Raw genomic sequence first — 19,753 nt, 5'->3', positions numbered from 1 at the left:
AGCGAGTTTAATATCCTATTTATTAACCATAATTGATCATAATTTGTATCGCTCAACTAATTTGGGAGACGTTCCTGTAAGTTGTAGCGTGCCAATCAATGATGTCGCAAAGTGTTACGTCACACTTGGCGTTCTTGTGGAATGTATCGTTGATATGTACTAACTATATATGGATTATTTCACACTTGGGTGCAGTTTGAGGAGTAGGGATGCAAGCTATGAACCTTAAAGTGCACTTTTCCATTTTGTTTATAAAAAAATGAAAAAAAAACCCACACAAGGTTCATTTGCATGTTTTTACAGTTTCAAGTTTATGATATGTGCCTTGCATTACGTTATAACCAGTTTAGCTTTGTTGGCATTGAATGCAATTTTTGGTAATTCCAGGAGTTGCAAACACCAATTTTCCTTCAGGGACCCTCGAGCGGCCCCTGGACCCCAGCCGCAGTAAGCTTTTTTGTTCCAGCCTCTCACATTCCTGACCCTATGGAGTGTTTCAGGTTGCAAGATCTACATAGAAATCTTGGCAAGAAGGGAACGGAAACCGATACTCCTAATAATGGTCATTGGAAGTATTTCAGTGAACATGTAGCACATGCTGATGCCAAGACCAGCAGCAAAATGGGTTTTGTAGTTCACAAAGGCTTTATTGTAATTCCACTTGATGAACACATGATTACAAAATGAGAAAAACAATGAATACTTTGTTCATATGAAATTTTTAATTACCATAGATACATGTAAATGGAAACTACCAAGAAAGCACTTTTCATATTTTATATCATTAAACTGAATTCCTATCCAATATAAATTCATATTTTATATCATTAAACTGAATTCCTATCTAATATAAATACTGTATAAAGCACTTGTCAATTTTGTGTAACGTCGGATGCCACTTTGAAAGCATTATTTAGTGCTAATTTACTGTGTATTGTAATAAGTTTATACAAAAATGGGTTTTGTAGTTCACAAAGGCTTTATTGTAATTCCACTTGATGAACACATGATTACAAAATGAGAAAAACAATGAATACTTTGTTCATATGAAATTTTTAATTACCATAGATACATGTAAATGGAAACTACCAAGAAAGCACTTTTCATATTTTATATCATTAAACTGAATTCCTATCTAATATAAATTCATATTTTATATCATTAAACTGAATTCCTATCTAATATAAATACTGTATAAAGCACTGTCAATTTTGTGTAACGTCGGATGCCACTTTGAAAGCATTATTTAGTGCTAATTTACTGTGTATTGTAATAAGTTTATACAAACTTGTAATAAAGAAAGATTCATAGTATAAATTAAATACAGTGCTATAGTTGATGTTGGAATCTTGGGCAGTCTTGCTAAAAAAAATTGTTATTGAACACTATTCTCTATTTTCATTACATTCTCAAATATTTGCCTAACTTGTGTTTTAAATTTCATCCAAAAAACAACAACAAAGCAAGCAAGATTTTGTCATGACTGATTTGTTTAACAGTTGAAAATATGCCAAAGCTATTTAGGAGGCCAGCCTCACCAAACTACAAATAGGATGTAGTTAAAAAACCTACAGGTGCAGATCGTTCTTTCTCGCCCACTGGACTGAATAGCTTTCGCACAGTGCTAGATAAATCTATCTGGTTCTTATTCCTCAAGTTACCATTTTATGTTTTGTAAAATATTTAATCAAGTTAATATTTTTAACTTTATATTTATGGTTAAGTTGTTAGTTTTAAATGCTACTGCATAATGTGGACAATATTTTTCAGTGTATGATTAAATTAATTTGTAGATGAAATGTTTATAAATCGTTCTAGAATAAACAAACCTTAGCTTACAAAATTAATGCTTTGTTGCTGTAATCAAATAGGCAAGAAAAAGAATCGATCACTGTTGTGAGGTGTAGATTAATAGACTCCATCATGTGTGGTCATGTGGGATAGAAAAAGTACACCCAAGATGGTGGAAATTTCGACCTTGGACTAGGCTTGCCAAGTCCCATAGTCAAAATATTCACCACTGAGCGTGTACTTTTTCTATTCCACATGACCGCATAATATGGGAGTCTTTTTCTTTTCTTCTCCAATTCATTTAATAAATAAACCATTATTTTATATGAACCAAAAAAGATGGCTGAAAAAGTAACTTCTTTATTTGACCGTTTTATCATAAACAAACTACACTATCATTTATGTCGCGTCTGTTTCATGTGTTAAATATAATTGAACACTACAAATTAACACGATAACTTTTACAATGAAGGTTTTAATAACAAAATATTGATCTAAAACTAACCAACTTGCATTGATATGACGTCATATATGACCTATGCCAACGCCGTAATACTTCCCATGTTAACTTCAATGAAGTCATAGCCCATGCAAGACAGATTTATCCCGCATGGACTGACGTCGTGGAATAGGTCCGTCTTACATGGCTAGGGATGGGAGAAAATGTAATTCCAACTCTCAGGACAAAAATGTTTTGTCCCTTGGGTTGAAATTACGTTATCTAAACTTCACAACAGTGATAGATTCTATTAGTCCATTCCTCCCAAAATATTGTTATTAGAACAAGTAACAAAGCCCGATGTTATGCTGCATCCAGATAATGTTTTCCTTTAACCTATCAGAAGGCTGCTTTCGAAAACCTCCCAAGATGAATGGGCAATAAAATCTGATTTTAAATTGAGAATGACCCTTATGGATCATGTAAAAGTAGTGAGTAAATAATAAAAAAAGAAGGGTTGTAGATGCAGTGGTCTATGCAGGAACATTTTAGGTGAAGAATCTAATGGAACACATGTTCAGTATTGTGTCGTGATACGCTACACTGTTGTAAGTGATGGCAGGTAACTACAAATGTAGAAGCAAACATTTGCCCTCAAGTAACTTAAAGGGGCACAGCCTAGTTTTAACCCATCAAAAATGGACACTAAGTTTAGTTAATTTACAAACCTGTAACTCATATGGATAAAGTTGCAGTACGTAGCGTGAAAGAAGAGAGTGTGACGTCAAAATGGGAAATATCCTTGAAAATAGACCAGAACTCGAATCAATAAACCGCTACTTTTCAGATGCATGTGCATTTTCAAAAATGTAAAAAATGCATTGTTTTGTATTAGAAACCCAAAGAAGACCAGAAACACTTCGGTTCTACGGAAATGGAGAAACTAAAGAATACAATATAAGTAATGTTTGCTTTCAGTGATCATAAATGGCTTTAATAGTGAAAAGTATGCTGTAGTGTTAGGAAACTAGGGTCTGTTCCTTTAAATACAAATAAATAATATATATATATATATATATATATATATATATATATATATTGAAAACAAAACTAAAATTTGCTTTGAGCTCAGGAGGGTGTATGACCTCCAAAGCCTCTTCCCCGAACTTTGAGATGACAATTATTGCCGTTAGTGAAATGTAAAGGTTAAATGCATATTTATTTCATCATAACTTATCTCCTGTCAATACTGACAAAATGCCAATTTGCTATGACAAAAATTACAATTATGTCTGGAAGATTCTATTTTCATTCACCATGACACCCCCACCCCACACCCCCACACCCTCATAGGTCATCTTCTGTGACCCCGTGCACTGCTAATTCCAATGTCACATTGTCAAGATAATTTTCATCTGGGTAGCCATGTCCGGTGACATTAGAACCTAACTCTGTCTTGTGGTGAATTTCATTCCACGTTACAGTGTCGTTCTCTCCCGTCGTGGTCGACATGCCAATGGTGAATATCAGTCTTCTCTTCCATGCAGTAATCAACAACTGTAGAACCTGAAGACATACATGGAACACTGTTATCCTTCAGACGGGCAATACTCAGCAATTGTAAAACATAAAATATGCCAGTATAATCTTAAAACTTGACCTGTAAACTATATCACTGGAAATTTGTTTTAAGGCCTTAGTAAACCTAAATAAGAATTGGCCTCCTGTTCATAATTATTTGATTTTAATATTTTAGTATATATTTTTATGATACAATTAATTTGGTAAATAAACCGTCAAATTGGGCTTAAAAGGTTCACCAGCCATTGATAATTTTAATAGACACGAAAGCTAGTAAAATTCAAACTGAATGATTTCAAAAAAAATAAAAGAAAATTTCTGATTTTTGATTCAGTTAAGGTTCAACATTACTATCCTTGGCACAAACATGTTCAGTAGTAAGAGACGGCAATCTGCGAAATGCTAGTGACCTCACAGCTGTGCAATGAGCTATGTAGCCACTCGGAACTGCTACCAGTACCGTAAAAAGACGAACCTAGCACTTAACAGATTGAAACTGAAGAGATAACTGCACAAAGTCAGTGTGTTGTGATTATTTATTAAGGTTTCTTAAAATACAAAAATGACTTGTAAGTAAAGTACACTTACAATGAATATGCTTAGAATAAACTATTGCTTAGAACGAACTGATCGTAAAGTCCCGTTTTATCTCCCTCCACATCAATAACCAACGTGCTCAAATGTGTACAACGAACTACTGTTATAACGAACTTACTATCAGTGTCCCTTCTGGTTCATTCTAAGAGTATCTCATTTTTCAATTATAGCTCAAATAAGCATAAATCTAAACAATGTTATCTAAAAGAAAAAACCTGACAATACAGTGAAACCCCCGCAAAACAATAGACTTTCAGACTCCCTTTTCAAATATCAATATATATCAGAACCTCTCTAAATCGGACACTTTGTCCCATAGGTGTCTGGTTTGGAGAAGTTTCACTGTATTTAATAAAGGTAATACTGTTCCACTTGTCACTACCAGTTACTTACCTTTCTACCCTGGTCATTGTCTGGCAGGAACCCAACTCTAGGAAACCCACGAGCATTGTATCGACTTCCTGGATTAGGATGTTCAGGACCCTATAACAATTTACAACATCAACATTATTTTGTTTTCAAAACATAAGAAAATATTTGAGCTATGATATACCAGTACTAGATGTTAAAAGTTTGTTTTGTTTAATGACATCACTAGAACACATTGATTTATTAATCAACAGCTATTGGATGTCAAACATTTGGTAATTTTGTCATATAGTCTTAGAGAGGAAACCCCCCACATTTTTCCATTAGTAACAAAGGATCCCACAGACAGGACAGTATATACCATAGCCTTTGATATACCAGTCGTGGTGCACTGGCTGGAATGAGAAATAGCCCAATCGGCCCACCGATGGGGACCAATCCCAAACCATGTATTCATCAATAGAGCACTTTACCACTGAGCTACATCCCACCCCTTGGATGGAACCAGAAATAGCCCAACACAGGCGGGGATCGATCCCAGACCAACCGCGCATTAGGTGAGCATTTTACCACTGGGCTACATCCCACCCCTTGGATGGAACCAGAAATAGCCCAACACAGGCAGGGATCGATCCCAGACCATCCGTGCATTAGGCGAGCATTTTACCACTGGGCTACATCCCATCCCTTGGATGGAACCAGAAATAGCCCAACACAGGCGGGGATCGATCCCAGACCAACCGCGCATTAGGCGAGCATTTTAACACTGGGCTACATCCCACCCCTTGGATGGAACCAGAAATAGCCCAACACAGGCGGGGATCGATCCCAGACCAACCGCGCATTAGGCGAGCATTTTACCACTCGGCTACATCCCACCCCTTGGATGGAACCAGAAATAGCCCAACACAGGCGGGGATCGATCCCAGACCAACCGCGCATTAGGTGAGCATTTTACCACTGAGCTACATCCCACTCTTTTTGCTGGAACAAGAAATAGCCCAATAGGCGACGTTTAGATGAGGTGTGGTAGCCGTACACTGAACTTTCCTCTAAAAATATGACATCCGTGTAGGTAGAGGGGACGTTTAGATGAGATGTGGTAGCCGTACACTGAACTTTCCTCTAAAAATATGACATCCGTGTAGGTAGAGGGGACGTTTAGATGAGGTGTGGTAGCCGTACACTGAACTTTCCTCTAAAAATATGACATCCGTGTAGGTAGAGGGGACGTTTAGATGAGATGTGGTAGCCGTACACTGAACTTTCCTCTAAAAATATGACATCCGTGTAGGTAGAGGGGACGTTTAGATGAGGTGTGGTAGCCGTACACTGAACTTTCCTCTAAAAATATGACATCCGTGTAGGTAGAAGGGCGGGACGTGGCCCAGTGGTAAAGTGCTCGCTTGATGTGAGGTCAGTCCGAGATTGGTCCCCCGTCGGTGGGCCCATTGGGCTATTTCTCGTTCCAGCTAATGTGCCACGACTGGTATATCAAAGGATGTGGTATATGCTATCCTATCTATGGGATGGTGCATATAAAAGATCCCATGGTACTAATGGAAAAAATGTAGCGGGTTTTCTCTCTTAGACTATATGTTAAACTTACCAAACGTTTGACATCCAATAGCCGATGATTGACAAATCAATGTGCTCTAGAGGTGTCGGTAAACCAAACAAATGTTCACCATGTAGATGGCCAACCCTCATTAGTGCAGGATACATACACTGCAGCCACATATACAGCCACTTCTGTGTGTCGGTAATAAAGATGGTGGCCTCTGTTAGGTTGTATTCATGAAATGCACTTTTGTATGGTAGTCAACTGGACCTCAGCCAAAATGATACAGTTCAAAAGAGGAGTACCAGTCAGAATGATCAAAAACTGTTAAAAAGGCCTTGCACATTATATTATAGATTTCCTAAATTCTAATTCTCTCAACTGATTGATTTATTATATATGTAAGAAACCATGCCAGATATAGACGTTTTGTGTCCTGAGCACTGCTAATATCGCAGTGTTTTAACCACTGCAAAACATATGTAACTCACTCCTTTATCTTTTGACAGACCATTCAAAAATGCCCCTAACTACCTTCATTTTAACTGCGCAACTTTTCCCTTTGGCATTTTTTCTACGGGACATTCAAAATTCTATAGCACCAAACCCACCCATCACCCGTTACCGACTCTGGTCGGGTTACTGGTGCTCTCTTGCACCTGTCAGCGCAGGCGGTCCGCTCTCCCATCCACCCCACCCCTTTCCTGTCATAGACAGAGGAGCCGGCACCTGTACCCATGACAGGCGTGCACTAAAACAGCTTGCTCTGAATGTGCATGTTAAACCCTATGACCTGACCTGACCTCTGGAAATAGAACTGCAATAAAATTACATTAGTAATTTCACTACTGCAGTCCTGTCACAATAGTATTTCTATCATAATCAAAATGAGAGTCATCCCAGTACAATACTCACCTGTACACCTGGTCTGATGTAATACGAGACTTGTATTGTGTGGTTGTCGGGGTAACCCGGTAGACTGTGAGGTATCACGTGGAAATCCATCTCACCAGGGGGACAGTTGCCATAGCGCTCTCCGTAAATTGTCTTACAGCTTGGACACTGAATACTGTCATCCTGTGAAAACAAGAGCAAGACTCTAGAAAACCCTAATTCTATGTAAGTGTTAATCTAAACAAGCTAAATGTTTTTCAATAGTCTGTAGGGGCGGAACGTAGCTCAGTGGTACAGTGCTCGTCTGAGGCGTGATTGATCTAGGATCGATTCCCGTCGGGGGGCCCATTGGGCTATTTCTCGTTCCAGCCAGTGCTCCACAAATGGTTTAACAAAGGCTGTGGTATGTACTATCCTGTCTGTGGGATGGTGCATATAAAAGATCCCTTGCTGCTAATTGAAAAGAGTAGCCCATGAAGCAGGTTTCCTCTCTCATATCTGTGTGGTCCTTAACCATATGTCTGATGCCATATAACCGTAAATAAAATGTGTTGAGTGTGTCGTTAAATTAAAACATTTCCTTCCTTCAATAGTTTGTATGTGGTCTTTTAAAAAGGTTCAGTTGAGGATGCAGAATGAATGAATAAATGGATTGATAAATAGATGGACAGATGGATGGATGGACAGACAGATGAATGAACAAATAAACAAACAATGTTTATGAACATCCCAGTACAAGACTATAGGAAATGGACCACAAAATTAATTTTTCTGTCCTATGAAAAATAATACAAACAAAAATAACCTTTAAAATAGCTAAATAATGCTAACAAAACATGACATTTCAGCAATAGGGAGAATAGCTTGGGTCCCTACCAAGTACCACATGTTCAAATATTCATACAGATCTGTCGCACAGTGGCTAGTGTAGAACAGGGCTTCTAGATTATGGTAGCCCCACTCCCATGGCTAGTGATATTCAATGTTGGGCTAGTAAATAACTACTATTGCCATGCCCAATGGCTAGTGAGAACAAAATTGTCAAATGTTGCAGTTAGTTAAGTCTGTTTAGTAAATATGAATATCCTTCCCCAACCCCAACCCACCAATGTTAAGTGTTTTTAAGCTGTATCTCCCTCTTCAGGTGACATTTGTGATTATTACTATTATTTAGTAAAATTGTATTAACTTAAAGTAAAGTAGGGCTAGTGAATTTTTATTCGTGGCTAGTAAATTCTTTTAATCATTGATCCCATGGCTAGTGGATGTTATAAAAATTCTAGAAGCCCTGGTAGAAGGTCCCATCTTTTGTTAGTTATTAAACCAAACATATGCTATCTGTTTTCATATGTAAGTCGATGTATCAGTCTGACACAAAACAGCCCTGTAGACACGAACATATTGTGTTGTACCTTGTGTCCACTGTTGTACATGGCGTGAAGACACTGTCGGTGGAATGTGTGTTCACATCGCTTGAAAGAGACGACTCGTTCGCTGTGTGACTGTCCACTTCCGTAGCTAGACTCCTCCTCCAGTTTGTCATAACAAATACAGCAGTTCTGGAGCAGTAATTAATGTATATTAAATACATCTGTCAAAATTCAGCATATCAGAAATATTCAAAATGTGTGTAAAAACTTTTTTCTTCTTCACCTGCACCAATACAGGACATGGAAAAGAAGTCTAGTTGTTTTAAACCTGCAGTTCATAATAATACAGTTGTTAGCAGTTAACGAGCATTTAACATTATCTAAACATGATGTAATAAGGTACCTGCTAAATATTGCAATATTATTACCCATATCGGCTCAAATATACGAGAGAACAAAGTTAGTTTGTTTTAAAACGGGGCAGAACTGGTGGATACATTAAAGTAGTAATTGGGCATGGACACCCATATTCATTCAGAAATTATGGGTTAGAAATAAATTACTTTAAAAAGAGCCTTAATTTTGTCGTCATTTTTTGGTCTAATTAAACCTTGAATTTGGCTACAGATTTTTGGGTCAAATTAGCCAAATTGCTAATAATGTTTTAAGTCCAGCTTAAACCCTGCATACAGTTATATGATGTGATGGCTGATGACTTTGTTATAGACAGCAGAATAATTTATATATTAAAAAATAGTTAAACATGATAATGGGTAATAAAGAGAATAACCAACTCATCAGAGGCTTCTCAACATTCATTTACTTGGGACAGAACATTTGTAATTCCTCATAGCTCATTAGTTATTCTCTAATTATTGTTATAAAAATATTAACTACATTAAACAAACCTCATCTTCTTTGGGATGTGGCACATTCTGCACATATTTCTTTAGCACTTCATCAGCAGTTTTACCTGTTAATAAAACTGGACCATAAGTAATAGTATTTGCTGTCTTAAAACGCAAATCAAAACAATATTTTTTTAAAGTTACTATTGTACCATATCTCAGTAATTTAAATTCACATAAAGTGAAACCTCTCAAAATCGGACCCTCTGTAAACTAGAATTCTCTTAAAACTAAAAATATTTCAGTCCTTTTTAAAAAAATCAGTAAAGACCTTAACCTCTCTAAAATGGATACCTCTTTATACTGGACATTTTATGTGGTCCCAAGGGTGTCCAGTTTAGAGGGGTTTCACTGTATATCTTATCATTCCATTTTTCATGATGCAGTTATCAAAATACATTCAAAATTGCATGGCATTTACAGGTTTGGATTGTTGGTTGACAGATAATCATTGCCTTTAAAGATCAGGGTAATTTCTAGGAAGTACTATTTGACAACTAAAGATATTAGACTAGACTTTTCTTTTCTTTCTTTTCTTAAAGGGACAGGTCCTGGTTTCAACCCGTGAAAATTAACACTAAGTTTATTTAATCTACAAACCTGTAACACATTTAGATAAAGTTACAATTGAGTGAAACATTAATGTGACTTTGAAATGGTTAAATACCCTCTAAAAATACACTAAAAATCGACTCCATAACTATTACTTCTCAGACGCATGTGCGTTTTTAAAAATGAGAGAAAATAATTTTGCGATATTAAAAACACCATGATGACCAAACACTGTTCAAATGTATGGAAATTTATAATCTAAACCATAAACTCTAAGTAAAGTATTATTTCAGTTATCAAAAATGGCTATAATGGTACAAAATATGCCTTAGTGTTTAAAAACTAGGGTATGTCCTTTTAAATTATTTTCATGCTTATATCCAATCAAGGTTCAAACACACTGTCCTGGGCACACACTTCAGCTATCTGAACTGTCTGTCCAGGACAGTAGATTAGTTGTTAGTGGTTAGTGAGAGAGAAGAGGGTGTAGTGGTCTTACACCTACCCATTGACTCATTAAAACTCACTCTGGGTGGGAGCCGGTACCGGGCTGCGAACCCAGTACTTACCAGCCTTATGTCTGATGGCTTAAACATGACATCACCGAGGCCGGTTAGACTAGACTGAAACAATGAATACTGGATACGGTTGTGTGTGTGGTCTGTCTTCCAGACTACACTAAAACAATTAATTCTGCCTCTTCTAAGAGTTTGATTACAACAAGCATGAAGACATGTAGACTGAGAAATGAAGGAAGGAAGGAAGGAAATGTTTTATTTAACGACACACTCAACACATTTTATTTATGGTGATAGGGTGTCAGACATATGGTTAAGAACCACACAGATATAGAGAGAGGAAACCTGCTGTCGCCACTTTATGGGCTACTCTTTTCGATTAGCAGCAAGGGATCTTTTATATGCACCATCCCACAGACAGGATAGTACATACCATGGCCTTTGTTACACCAGTTGTGGAGCACTGGCTGGAACGAGAAATAGCCCAATGGGTCCACCGACAAGGATCGATCCCAGACTGTGCATCAAGTGAATGCTTTACCACTGGCTACGTCCCGTCCCACTGAGAAATGAATGTCAGATAACCTGTACTCTTTGATATTATCTATTGAAGTTAGAACACAACAGGTCAGTTTGTTTTGTTTAACGACACCACCAGAGCACATTGATTTATTAAACATTTGATATTGGATGTCCAAACTTTATTTATTTTCACGTAGGTAACCGACTGAGTGGTTAGACAAATTATATTTGCATAGCAAATAAAGTTATAATCATCCTGAAGTTTGTAACTTTTAATTTTAAAATGTATAGTTCACTGTGCAAACGATTGGCAGTTTGTGTGAAATTAAACTTGTGTGACCGACATCTGAACAGAATGATGGAGAAACGGAAAGAGAGTGGCAGATTCAGAAAATCCATTTCGGGGGGGGGGGGGGGGGGGGGGGGGGGGGGGCAGGCAGGCAATGACCTGAGGTGGATTGCCAATGGAACTTTGGGAGAGGTTTGGAGGGGATCGTAAAAAAAATGAAAATTAATATATAACAAAATTATAACTGTTGCAAAATTTAGGGTCCCCCCCCTCCCTCCTTAGATCCACCTCTGGGAAATTTTGTGCCCTTAACAAAAACAGTTGTTTTGTTTTTGTTTAACGACACCACTAGAACACATTGATTAATTAATCATCGGCTTTTGGATATCAAACATTTGGTAATTGTGACACATAGTCATCAGAAAAAACCCGCTACATTAGCCGTATGGGATATTTTATATTCACTTTCCTACTAATACCTAAATCAGTATAAAAAAACCCAAAACACCAAAAACTGGACCCTCTGAGAACTGGAATTTCCTAAAAACTAGCCGTTTTTTAAAGTCCCATTTTAAACATCAGTACAGAACAAAACCTCTCTAAACCAGATACCCCTTAAAGGGACATTCCTGAGTTTGCTGCATTAAAATAGTTCTACGATTCAATTTACATATTAAATATATTTTCTTGTTTATTATATCAGTGTCTGTATATTCAATGTGTTTCTGGTCGTCTTAATATTTGTAAGAAGCCCAAACTGGAATTTGTCTTCAAATAATTTTGTACGTATGAAAAAATAATATTTGAGGGAAAAAAATGAAATTTAACCTGGTACAAATATCAGAACGATTAGAAACTCATTTAATATACAGCCAATAATATTTGATGCAGAAAAATATATTTGATAGGTAATTACAATGGTTAAAAAGTCTCTGTCGATAACACCTTAAAAATTGCAGCAAACTCAGGAATGTCCCTTTAAAACCAGATTTTTACTTGGTGCTCTGCCAAGTTGGGTGTCCGGTTTAAAGGGGTTTTACTGTACTAGCAGTGCCTTACTCTTGGTCTTTCTGGATTTGGTGAGGACGATCTTTCCTTTCTGCGGTAAACCTGGCACTGGCTGGAACGACGCTGAAGACAGTGCTGCTGGTGAGTACACAGGAACCTGGGGAGCTGACAGTGACATGGGAACACTCTGTGACACAAGCACGTTGTTCATGTCTGCAAGTTTAAACCCATGATACGAAGGAAAAACATTAATAGGCCTACTATTACACATGTATTAACAAATTAGAATTAACACTATGTTGTAATAAACTGATAGTTTTAACATGTTAAAAGGGATTGGGTTTTTTTTAATAAAAAAGATCAGATATTATATGAGAGAATACGGAATAACTTTCTATATCCAATTGCAGAACACACAAAAAAATCTTTTTTTTCTTCTTCAGTAATTCCAGTTTGGCTTGACGTAGAAAGAAAACAAAAATGTTTTGTAAACAATAAAAAAATTCTATTTTCATATGTGCAAATTGTGAAAAGTTGAATACATTAGTCAAGATATAAATAAAACAGTAATACTCATACATTGTTTTTTCTTCGTTAGAACTACAAACACCCAAAATGGATCTCAAACTAGTAGAGACACATTTAACAAATAATCAAACAAACAGTTTAGTAGGATGATTTAAACAAGAAAATATAATTTCTGACTTCAAGAGCATTCTTGACTATGGGAGAGTATTATTTTATTTATATAATGACCAATTGATGTGTTACAAACTGCACATAAAAATAGAACATGTTTTCACCAACAGACCAATGACTGCTACATGTAATTAACCAATTAAATGTATACTGTGCTGTGTAAGGAACATAAAACTTCGATAAAATTTTGGAGGTGTACTTTTTTTTTTTAAATAACAAAGATTAAAGAGATAAAACAAATTAACTATGTTCGAGAAAATAACTGCAATGTTTATATATTCTAACATGGTTCAATGTCATGTAACATGTACATACGATATTAAATATATTGTTTCCAGCCTTACATAAACATATAATTAATTGAACAGTTGATTACATATATAGGGTGTTCATGAGTGCACAAAAGACTACAAAACCAAAAGGGATGTAGCTCTGTGTATATACTCAATTCTACTTGATCGTGTAATTTGCATTCCATTAATTGGTCAAATACGTGAAGCAAGCAATGGTTGATAACTCAGTTAATTGAAATTAGTACATTTTTGTGCTTAAGTTTTTGTGCATTTAAAGAATATCTTATGTTATAAAAATAAGTATATACCCATTCAACAGAAACGGGATTAGCTGGACCTATACACTATCTGCTAGATGGAATGAGCACATTTTGTAAAGAAACTCCTAATAAAAACTCTTACTTGAAACTCCTGGGTTAACTCTTCTGGACTGATTTTTTCCAGCACTCGACATGCTAGATAATCTGAAATAATCAACAAGAGTAAGTGTCTAAACTCACATCCTTAATTCTTGATATTAGATATGTCAGTACCCATCCCCAGATATTGTTGACATGTCTTCATTGTTAACAGCCTTGATGGTATAGTGGGTAAGCTATCAGAGTGATTAAAACAAATTGTATTGCTTTTTGAAAAACAAAATTGATTAGGCAAATTAAAACAACTTACCAGGCCTTCTCTACTAGTGCCAGTGTTCCACAACTGGTGTAACAATGGCTGTGGTATGTACTACCCTGTCTGCGGGATGGTGCATATAAAAGATCCCTTGCTGCTAATCGGAAAGAGTAGCCCATGAGGTGGCGACAGCGGGTTTCCTCTCTCAATATATGTGTGGTCATTAACCATATGTCTGATGCCATATTATAAGTGTAGAAATAAAATCACTGTAATAATAAAAATAAAAAACCAGCTAGTAAGTTGTATGTAAATACTAAATACCCACCCTGGCTGCTGTACAAGTGGCATATATGGATTTGAAACTCCACTAGCGAGGCTTGAAAATGTCATTGGCAGAGGTACAGAACTCTGTGGCATGAAAATGGAATTCGACATGGATGACACCGGGGCCTGCAGCGTTTGTGTCATCGGCAGCGTTTGTGTCATCGGCATCATGTTCTGAAACAAGCTGTGAGACGACGTCTGAGGATTGGTTATCATGTTCGGCTGCATTTGCATGTTGTGAATTGCACTCGAACTTGTGTATGGATTTTGCTGTATGTTCTGCGAGCTATGTCCAGCTGGCTGCATAGATCCAGACGTAAAATTATTGCACATACTCCGCGTCAGTGGCCGCTGAAAATTTGACAACGCTGGAATAGAAGACGACACATTCTGTAGCATGTTCTGAATTGATGTAAACATTGTCAAATTATTGCTACTGTTAGAAAGCATTCCCGGACCACTGTGCGCTGGTGTGTGACCAGTTGCGTTGGATGTGGAAGTCGCAATTGGATTAGAATGTCCAGATTTTGAGCTTTTCGTCGAAGCTGATTTCATCTTCTTTCTCTTACTAGGCGCTGAATCATCTGAATCAGATCCAGAAGCGTTCGAAACCTGTTTATGCTTCATTCCTACATATGTGCTGTTGACGTTCTGTGTTGCACTTCCCTGTAACATGGCCACAGGATATGGTACCTGCAGGGTGTGTCGACGTATCGCACGCAGCTTACCGGTCTCAATTCTCACCTGTTGCATTCTCTTCAGATTGATGAAGTAAGGCAAATGGAACGGTGATGTCCTCATGTCAATATCTTGTTTCCCATTTACATACGAAGTCTCTAAAAAGTTTCCAACTTCAAAATCATACAGATCCCAGTTGCCAGCAATGTCTCCTGAGAACTGCCACACAATCTGACTGCTGCTGTTACAGATCACTGCATACATACTTCTTCTGATGGGACGAGCAGTACCTGTAAAAGATATTTTAAACTGAAACAGCATCATTTGCACAAGATATTTTCTAAGTAACTCTGGGTGGCATTCAGGGCTAAAATGGTTAAAAGTGCCAAAATTCGTAAATTTTCTAATAAAAGTAAGTGGAATATATTATTTAGATTGCGCAAATAAATTTATTAAAGTCCTGTATTTGTTTGTCGGTAAGTTTCAAAATTGTCCCAATTATTTCTGTCCCGGGTCAGGCCACTGGCTATCCAGAGACCGGACCCGCGACAGACATGCTCGAAACTCTAGTGGTACATGAGCATGTTAATAAATATCGGTTTCGGTTGCATCTACTAAAAAGCATTTTGATCATTATTTAAATGTGATTTTGTTTTATTGTTATAGAAAAATTGTGTTGAATATATATAGTTGAATCCCGTTGGCCCAAGCTCCATCGGTGTTCGACTCATTGGGTAGTTCGACCAAACCATTCGATCAACATAGGATATTTCCGTAACATCAGTTAGAAATTTGAATTAGATACATATTACATGCATTTTGGTACATGTAACTGCAAACTTTAAAATTTCACCAAAATAGCAAACTATCTAAGAGAAAGAATTTATTAGAAATTATGCTGACTGTGTGATGCAGAAGCCCTTGACGGTATTAATTAAATGTGTGGTTGCTGAAGTGAGGACAACTCATTAACTCGCCCATTGTTTCATTTTAAACTGGTCTTGACGACGTGTTCAAGGTAACGCTTTATGCCAAGGCCTGTTTGTGCACTAATTGTTTGATTGGTATCATGGTTCATCTAACAGATACCGTAACACTAGCTGTCCTCAAATAATCATTACCAAACAACATACTTAACAAACAACATAAAGAAAGAATTGCATGGCTGTTGCGATTCTCCGATTCATCTATAGTTTGTTCTGCCTAAATAATTAATCCGAAGGTTGTAATAACCAACTGTGCATTAATAGTTGGTCCTTTTCAGTGGTTTCCCATTTAATATTTGATGGATCACCAGTTCGAGGGGAATATAGCTAATAACAGACAGGGCCGATAATTTAGTTCAAGTGAAAGCTTATAGTCGACCATGGACGTGTTCGACCTGTCAGCAGTTAATATAAGGGTTTACCAAAAAACGCAACTTGGGACTTTGTTTTTGGTTCAAGCATTGTGGTGTGTTCAACCCTTCCAAGGTCGACCCAATGAGATTCTACTGTAGATGAAAGTATGCAGTGGTAAAAAAAGCCTTAATGTAGCCTTCCAATAAAGATTAGCAAGTTACCACCTCAACAGACGATATTGTTTTGGAGATCATGGATGTTTATTGCCAGGGCTTCTAGATTATGATAGCCCCACTCCCATCCATAGCTAGTGATATTCAATGTTGGGCTAGTAAATAACTACTAATACTCAGTGTTTTGAGTTTAAAAATTTGGGGCAGTATCCAAGTTGGATACTAACATCTCAAAATCTGGTATCCCACCTAAGAATTTAGTATCTCACTTCAATGAAATTCATAAATAACATCATAACAAACTTGAACGACACTGTTCTCGTTACCAGTCTCTTGCAACGCCGCTACTGCTCCAGTGTAACATTAGACTGGGTATAAGTTGGGGGAGATCTTGTTATGGCATAGCATTAGACTGGGTACGAGCTCGAAAATACTGTTACTTAACTTCACCAATAAATGACGACTTTCATTGTTTAGCGAAAAATTAAAACGCAGGATTAAAAAAACCAAAAAAACATTATATCGTATCCCGGTGGGATACTGGGTTCTTGAAGTCGGGTATCCAAAATTAAATTCTGGTATCCCCGGGACATCAGGATACCGTTAATCTCGAACACTGATACTATTGCCATGCCCGGCTGCTAGTGAAAACAAAGTCAAATGTTGCAGTTAAGTCGATTTTGTAAAAAATATGAATATCCTGCCCCCACCCCAACCCCCCACGTTAGTGTTTTTAAAGTATATCTCTCCCTGTAAGTGACATATCTGCTTAGTACTATTATTTAATATAATTGTATTAACTTAAAGTAAAGCAGGGGTAGTGAATTTTTAATCATGGCTAGCAATTATTTTTAAATCATTCATTCATTGGCTGGTGGATTCTATAAAAGTTCTAGAAGCCCTGATTGCCACACAAATACATGTAGTAGGAATATGAAACACAACTGCAGCTAATTGGGATTTTTGTTGCACCTGCTGTCATCACTTCTACCAAGCAATAAAATATGGAATTGGCTGAATGCTGGTCAACTCCCTCCAGCGGTTAGTCAACTCACCCTAACAGTTGGTCAACTCACCCTGGTTTTTACTGTCCATAATTGTGAGTCATTAAAAATGGACATCTCTGCTATTACCACTTGTGAATCTTATTAAAACTGGTCTTATCTTGCAGGTGTATGTACAGGGAGGGTTTTGGGGGTTGACCCCCCTGCTCCAAGCAAATTTTCTTGTTAGAAATATATTTTCTGGAAGAGACTCCAAGCACAATTTTATAAGTTACTGTCAGTGTCAAGCCTATTTTAAAGTTGTTTGTGCATGAGTCTGTATCCTTAATTAATGTACAATTAAAGACAGGTCTCAACAGACTTGCACATAGGGATCAACATTTGTCACGGGCAAAGCACCAATCAGTGAACATTGCAGACTTCATTCATGAAGTCTTGTTATTGCAGTCCTGGCATAACAAGGACTTTACATGCTTCAAACACATTGCAATTTGGGATGGTTGACTGATAATTAGTAGCACTTATCTATATACCAATCTGGTTACAGTTTAGGACAAGTTTACCTACCACTGGGGCAAGCTGATTTGTTCCCGGTAGCTCTAGTCCAAAACTGAAGCATAATCTTCAGCTTAAACTATGACAGCTCCTACTGAGTACCTCTGTATATATTTCAATTTCTTTTGACAAGTATTGCCTATCTCTTCATTCTGGCACCAGCTAAATTAATAATTAAATACATAACCTGGTTTTCTTTTTTATATATACTTTGAACATTGGTGCATTTGAAAATAATACTTTTTTATTTTTTTTATTTAATTAATTTCCCACCTTATTAGACGTTTTGGACCTTGGTCTTACCAACAAAATTTCTAAATTTTCCCCATCATTTCAACTGCTCCATCTGAACATCGACTAATGTCCATCCTAAGTCGGTGTCTGGTGGATGTATAATCCAAAACAATGACTTTAAGTGTAGGCTATTCCTGGTGTTAAGGCTTACCTGATCCTTGTCGAATTTGACACATTGTATTAAAATCGATAATGTACATCGAGAGTGCGGGATGGACCGCTCCTGGATTGATTTGTGAAGTTTTCCCATAATACTGTTCAATGTACCGAACTAATTCGGGTTCGTATGGCCTCCAGCGTCCAGATTCAGTCATCCATTCCCACACGACAACGGTAACGGTGGAACTCGTTTTGTTACCACTGGTCGTCGCCATATTTGTTTATTTTCAAATTAGACCGGTTCCTATCGTTGTAGGTTATTTTTTTTATGTTAGCGAGTAATATTTTATGTACTTTATTTTTGCTGGTCAACCAGACTATGTTTTTATTATTCATATATGAACATGGAAATAAAGTTATTATATTGTAAAAAAGAATCACAATCTTATTTAAAAACATGACTTAATCAATGGTACCAGAACCAGGCTACAATTATGGTTTTAGTTGGAATTTCCACCTTTATCCAGGCACACCAGTAATAATAATAATAATAATAATAATAATAATAATAATAATAATAATAATAATAATAATAATAATAATCTTTATTTAAAGAAGGTTACACAAATAGTAGTACACTAATCTCCCTCGTGCAATTCTGTCTATTAAGCACTACGTCTGAGCAATATTAATTTAGATGGTCAAAAGTTCGCATAGCATATAAAACAGTCGTTTTGTGATCATTGGAATCATCTTGAAGCCACCAACAACCTAATTAACGCCATTGTATCCAAGAAAATGTTTGTTCATTCAAACAATCTACAGGAAGAATCCTCACAGCACCACGAAACATTGTTTCTGTAGTGTGTATATACATGTATTAATGATTAATATGTGAAATATGTTATCAATGAACTCGAAAATAATAGCCAATGATATTTAACGTCAAACATAATCTATAATATAATACGCAAGGCTTTTTTAACAGTAACTGTTTTCGATCATTCTGATCGCTTTTCCTCTTTCCATCTGCACTGTAGACCAATCTATACCAATATTGCGCAATTTCTGCCTACCAAACGGTAGTCAAAGATTCCCACACTAATACAGCAACCCGTCAGCATATACGTATATTTAACCGGAACATTGTTGAAAGGTGAGTGTTGTCCGGTTTCTTCCTGTTTTTGTTTTGTTTTTGTTTTGAGATATTTTATTGATAAAAAAAGAATCAAAAGGATTGAACAACAGGCAGAGCCTATGTAAGTGCTCACCTAAAC

At 36.8% G+C, this 19,753-nt stretch overlaps 1 protein-coding gene across 1 annotated transcript; it reads right to left on the bottom strand.

Annotated features, from left to right (window-relative positions):
• Positions 1–703: 703 nt before the first annotated feature.
• LOC121368335 (E3 ubiquitin-protein ligase DTX4-like) lies at positions 704–18,859 on the bottom strand. Its single transcript, XM_041493024.1, has 9 exons — positions 18,529–18,859; positions 14,335–15,301; positions 13,794–13,855; positions 12,451–12,612; positions 9,511–9,575; positions 8,645–8,791; positions 7,254–7,415; positions 4,802–4,891; positions 704–3,796 (listed from the first exon to the last, which is right to left on the bottom strand). The coding sequence occupies exons 1-9, from the start codon at positions 18,749–18,751 to the stop codon at positions 3,578–3,580; spliced, it is 2,097 nt and encodes a 698-aa protein (XP_041348958.1). The 5' UTR covers positions 18,752–18,859; the 3' UTR covers positions 704–3,577.
• Between the last annotated feature and the right edge of the window lie 894 nt (positions 18,860–19,753).

The sequence above is a fragment of the Gigantopelta aegis genome, chromosome 3 (genome assembly GCF_016097555.1).
Source record: "Gigantopelta aegis isolate Gae_Host chromosome 3, Gae_host_genome, whole genome shotgun sequence".
Classification (NCBI taxonomy): domain Eukaryota; kingdom Metazoa; phylum Mollusca; class Gastropoda; order Neomphalida; family Peltospiridae; genus Gigantopelta; species Gigantopelta aegis.
The sequence above is the reverse complement of the archived record's forward strand: the minus strand, read 5'-3'. Positions and strand labels throughout refer to the sequence as shown.